General features: G+C 27.5%; 2 protein-coding genes across 2 annotated transcripts; both read left to right on the top strand.

Moving 5' to 3' along the window:
• Window positions 1–1,257: 1,257 nt before the first annotated feature.
• EIN_322460 (hypothetical protein) lies at window positions 1,258–2,049 on the top strand (the record flags this gene model as incomplete). The annotated part of the gene is made up of 1 exon (XM_004260476.1): window positions 1,258–2,049. The coding sequence occupies one exon, from the start codon at window positions 1,258–1,260 to the stop codon at window positions 2,047–2,049; it is 792 nt and encodes a 263-aa protein (XP_004260524.1).
• Window positions 2,050–3,147: 1,098 nt separating this feature from the next.
• EIN_322450 (hypothetical protein) lies at window positions 3,148–4,105 on the top strand (the record flags this gene model as incomplete). The annotated part of the gene is made up of 2 exons (XM_004260475.1): window positions 3,148–3,206; window positions 3,283–4,105. 2 exons carry the CDS (start codon window positions 3,148–3,150, stop codon window positions 4,103–4,105), a joined length of 882 nt encoding a protein of 293 aa, XP_004260523.1.
• Window positions 4,106–5,195: the final 1,090 nt, after the last annotated feature.

Raw genomic sequence — 5,195 nt, 5'->3', positions numbered from 1 at the left:
AATGAGTGAAAAAGGCAAAAGGCGATTTATAAGGGAGCGTCTAATAATCAAAACACAATGGACTCAATCATCGAAGAAGAATATCAATACCCATTCGAGCTTCTTATTGCTATCCAAATGAACTTTGGAAAGAAAATTCCTCTTCAAATCATCAGAGACACACTTACAAGAAACAACAACGATCCTTTTATTTCACTCAAAGAAATAAATATGTCTTTGTCTAAAATTCAACAGAGAAAAGTTGCTGTTTTTGAGAAATAAATTGATCGGTTTTTTCACATCCTTTTTTAAAAAACAGTAGTTTATGTATAATATGTTTATTAATATTTTAACTATTATATATTTAATTGTTTTAATTAAAACAACTATTAGCAATTCAAACAGTTCAAATACATAATAAATTGTTTTTATAATATAAAAAACTAATATGGTTGTTTCTTTTGTTCATTAAAACTAAGACCAGAAGATCCATTCTATTACCTTTAAAAGATTCCAGAAATAGAAGTCTTATCCGACATAATGGGCCTCTAAATTTATATTGATTATCATTGCGATTATCTTCCACCATTTACCGTTTTTTTTCAAATAAATATGTAAATGTGTCTTTTTTTATCAATTTACTTTTGATTGACATTAATAACTCAACGTTTAAAGAAAGGACAATGTTAAAAGACTGACTCTATAATAAAAAAATCTAGTCTGATTTCATATTGACGATATTCCAAAAATACAACAAGGAATTTACTATATCTGTTTTTTATATTATAATATATAGTATCGACCATCGCTAATTGAAAACCATAAATACATAGTAAATTTCTTATTAAATATTACCATTTAACATCGTCAAAAAAACGCAGGTTGTCAATCGTTCTTTTTGCTTTTCAAATCAATTGGTATGACGTATTAACCACACCACAACAATGACACTTATTTGGTTTACTATCGTAAATGGCGGGTTGTGTTAATATTACTTGGAGATATGCCTGAGGAGGAATTACAAACTCCACATTTCTTGCTTTCTTTTTTGGATGTTTAATTTGGTTCAAAAGTAAAATATTTTAAAAATAAAACAAAAAAAAACTATTTATTATAATTAAAAAACTATATTTACTGTTAGTTTTCTCCATCGTTAATTAAAAAACCGACTTTATTTAATTTTTTGAACTTAATATAAAATAATTATATAACGAATATTTGATTTACTAAATTAAACTAATAAAAAAGTCTATGGTAACTTTAGATTCATTTCACATAATGATTGTCTCAAAATACTTTATGTTTTTTTCCGACTTTGTCAATTTAGAAATAGTTTGCAAGAAGTTTAAAGGGAATATGGAAAAGTTCCATTTTAACCCAATTCCACTGACGAACAAAACAATAAAACATTTCCCATCCATTGAAACTCTCAATTTATGGAGCGAAAAAGATGAGACATTTGGAAATCACATCAAAAGTATAATGCCTAAAAAGATGGTCTTTTCTGAAATATTAAAGTCGTTTTACCGTGTTAGAGTTTTCTATCCAATTACATACCAAGACTACTTGTTAAACATTAAAGGCGTGTTTATGTTCTTCAATGTTTGTTACACACAAGACAACAAAAACAGTTTTGGTAAAGTAATACCACAAAGTGTTACTTCACTTAACATCAACTGCTATTACAACGACAATACTTTGAAATCAATAGACATCCCAAATCAAGTCTCTTTTATTGGAGGAAGTTGTTTTTATAGTTGCCAAAACCTTGTAAGAGTGGTGTTACCAAACAATCTTCGAGTGTTGCAACCGTATACATTTTGTCAATGCAACTCTCTTATTGATATCAATATTCCAAATAGAGTCGTTTCAATTGGAAATAGCTGCTTCTACAATTGTAAGAAACTTGAAAGTGTAACATTGGGTAACTGTGTTACCAGTGTTGGTCAACAATGTTTTTATTGTTGCAAAAATTTAACAAAAATCAACACCAACAACAGTATTGTGGAAATAGGGTTTGAAGCGTTCAAATATTGCGATAAACTGGAGATTAATAAAATGCTAAAATGAGTTATTAATGTTATACATTTTCACCAATAATCAATATTATTAAAATTGATAACTAAATTAGACAATATACTATAGTCTGTCTTAAAACGTTGTCTGCTTGTAAAACTTTGTCCATTTGACAAAAATTTACACAAAGTAAGTTTAAAAATTTTAGAATTAAAAAAATGTTGAAAAGCCAGTAAAAATTATGAAACGATGTGTGAGTGTTTAGAACTGTTTCCCGAAATATTCCAGTTCTAATGGTCTAAAAACTCCTGTTCAACTTTGGAGAGCGGACAACGTTTTCAGACTGACTATATTCATGTTTTTTAAAAAAAAGATGTCAAGATTCAAACCAACTATTTTTATTTTATTCTGAGTTTATAAACATTTGTAAAAGAACAAATACAAAATGCAACAACTTGATGGGTATCATATCATGATTGTTTTAAAGTACTTTTCGACAATTTTGACTTCATCAAATTGCAATTTGTATGTAAAAAGTTTAACAACAACATGGAGAAGTTCCATTACAATCCTGTAACATTAACAAACAAAACTGTCAGCTATTTTCCACATCTTGAGACTTTACACCCATATAGTAGATGCAGCCAGACATTTGGTAAAAAATACATATATTTAAAAAGATGGGACAAACCGCTTCTTTCTGAAGTGAAACGATCTTTTTATAAAACAGTCGTCTGGTTTCGAGTACCTTATGAAAATACACTTGATCCGGCATACGCCACTTTTGACTTTAAAAATGTGAGTTGTACTCCTTTAACAATGCAGATATGTAATGGAGAAATTCCTCCCATTGTGAATTCCTTAAAAAAGGAATGTTTTGTTAACAACACCAAAACTGGGGTTTTAAAATTCCAAACCACATAACATCTCTTGGGAAAGAGTGTTTTTACAGCAGTAAAGCAACTTCTTTTTCACTTTCCACAACACTTAAAAAGATCAAAGACGATTGTTTCTCATTGTGTTCATTGACTTCGATATCAATTCCCGACAGTGTCATTACTATAGGAAATTCGTGTTTTTATATGTGTTCAAATCTAGTTAACGTCACTCTTCCCGAGAGTTTATATCAACTTGGCGACTATTTTTTTAATTATGCAATTCATTGAAAACTGTAGAAATACCACCCGGTGTGTCTGTGTTACGTTACAATTGTTTTGAACACTGTTTTTCACTTTCATCTATTAATATACCAAATGGGGTATTATCTATTGAAAAATCGTGTTTTAGTTATTGCACTTCACTTAGTCAAATTTCACTTCCAAATACAGTTAACAACATTGGTGGTGGGTGTTTCAAAGGATGTTCTTCTTTGACTTCAGTAGAACTTCCCCTGTTAATTGCATCACTCGATAGTGAAGTATTCCAAAATTGTGATAATTTACGATACATTCATATACCAGGAAATGTGAAAGTAGTTAAAAAACATTGCTTTAATTGTTGTTATAATTTAAGTCAAATTGAATTTTGTCACTCAATTACTGCGTTTGAAAAATACTGTTTTAATGGCTGCAGTTCTTTAACGGAATTGGAACTGCCCAAAACTGTTATTCGAATTTCAAATAATATGTTTGCACACTGCTTAAATATCAAAAATGTCATATTAAGTGATAATATTGTAGAAATACCAAATTATTGTTTTAATCAGTGTTCTTCACTTGTAGAAATACACATTCCTACTAAATGTGAAAAAGTTGGAGAATATTCCTTTTCATTGTGTAATTCGTTACAACATGTCAGTATCCCAGACAGTGTCACTTCTATTGGAAATTATTGTTTTTATAATTGTGATGAATTAAAATCTGTAATATTGCCTTGCAAGACTTTGAAACTTGAGCAGAATTGTTTTGAATTATGTAGTAAACTTAATAATGTCCAAAATTTGAATAAAATTGGTTATTTTGATAAAAATGCATTTGTGGGATGCTACTCTTTTGATATAAGTCTATATACCAAACAAAAAAAGGCTGAAAAAGGATGTTCAGATAAACAGAAAAAGGGAAAGAAAGGGGAGAATACATCTAAAAAAGAAAATAAAAAACACAAAAAGTGATTTACTCATGGTTTACCAAAGACAAACAATAAACAGTAGAATTAATTTTTTTTATCATTTGCCATTTCAGAAGTAACAAAAATAATTTAAAAAAGAAAGGATGGTAAAATACTCATCTTTTAATACTTTAAATATCCAATTGAAAAATCAACAATTGAATGTTATTTTATTTAAATTATTTGAAATATGCACATTGTTCAGAATTTACTGCATACACATGTATCATTTATCTGTTATTGTACACATCAATTCAAATTTATCTATAAGTAACAATCGTGTGAGATTATATTTATTAATATTGGTTAGTTTGTAATAATGTTCTTTGTGATTTTCAAAATTTCTGCTTTTATAGTGCCAATTACAAATGAATATTTATATATTTTTTACAAATACCAAAATATATTTTTTGCTTTAAATTATTTTTATATACAATGCCAATAATGGGTGTGCGTATTTAAAAAAGAATCAGGGCAGAAGTAGTAAAAATTATGAAGCTTCTGTTTTTTTCTAAATTCGAAGAAAATGTTATTGTTTTTTTGTTTTATAAAACACAAAATTTATTATTGTTTTTAATAACACAAAAATTTTTAATAACACTTTGTAAAAATAGCAAATCCAATTATACATTAAATCTAATTAATATTTTCAAGTTCCAAAAAAATCAATAGCTTTTCTTCTTTAGCTTTTCTAAAAAGTGAGTAAACGGTTTCTAATCCACAAAACAAAACAAACCTAGCAGTGAGGTTTTTTCTCTGTTTTATAATTTGTTTTTTTTTCTCTTTCCAGTTTGTAAATAAATAAATGGTTTTTAATTTTAGTAAATTTAATTTTAAAAACTATTCAAGAAAAAATAAATTATAATTTAGTTTTTTCATCATTTCTGGAATCCATATGTTCAAGAATTCATCGTTATTGAACGGCTTATATTCAATATTGTTGTTGCGGTATTTTTCGATTGATTCCATTACTCCATTTCCACAATCAAAACTAATTGGTTGAATTGGAACTTGAATTATTTTAACATTATTTATTTTGAATTCAAATTTCAAAAAACTGATAAATCCTTTTTAAATAACATTATCATCAAATC

This window comes from Entamoeba invadens, assembly GCF_000330505.1.
Source record: "Entamoeba invadens IP1 unplaced genomic scaffold scaff_1105074726053, whole genome shotgun sequence".
NCBI classification, from domain to species: domain Eukaryota; phylum Evosea; order Mastigamoebida; family Endamoebidae; genus Entamoeba; species Entamoeba invadens.
Note: the sequence above shows the minus strand (reverse complement) of the source record. Positions and strands in the feature narration are given on the sequence as shown.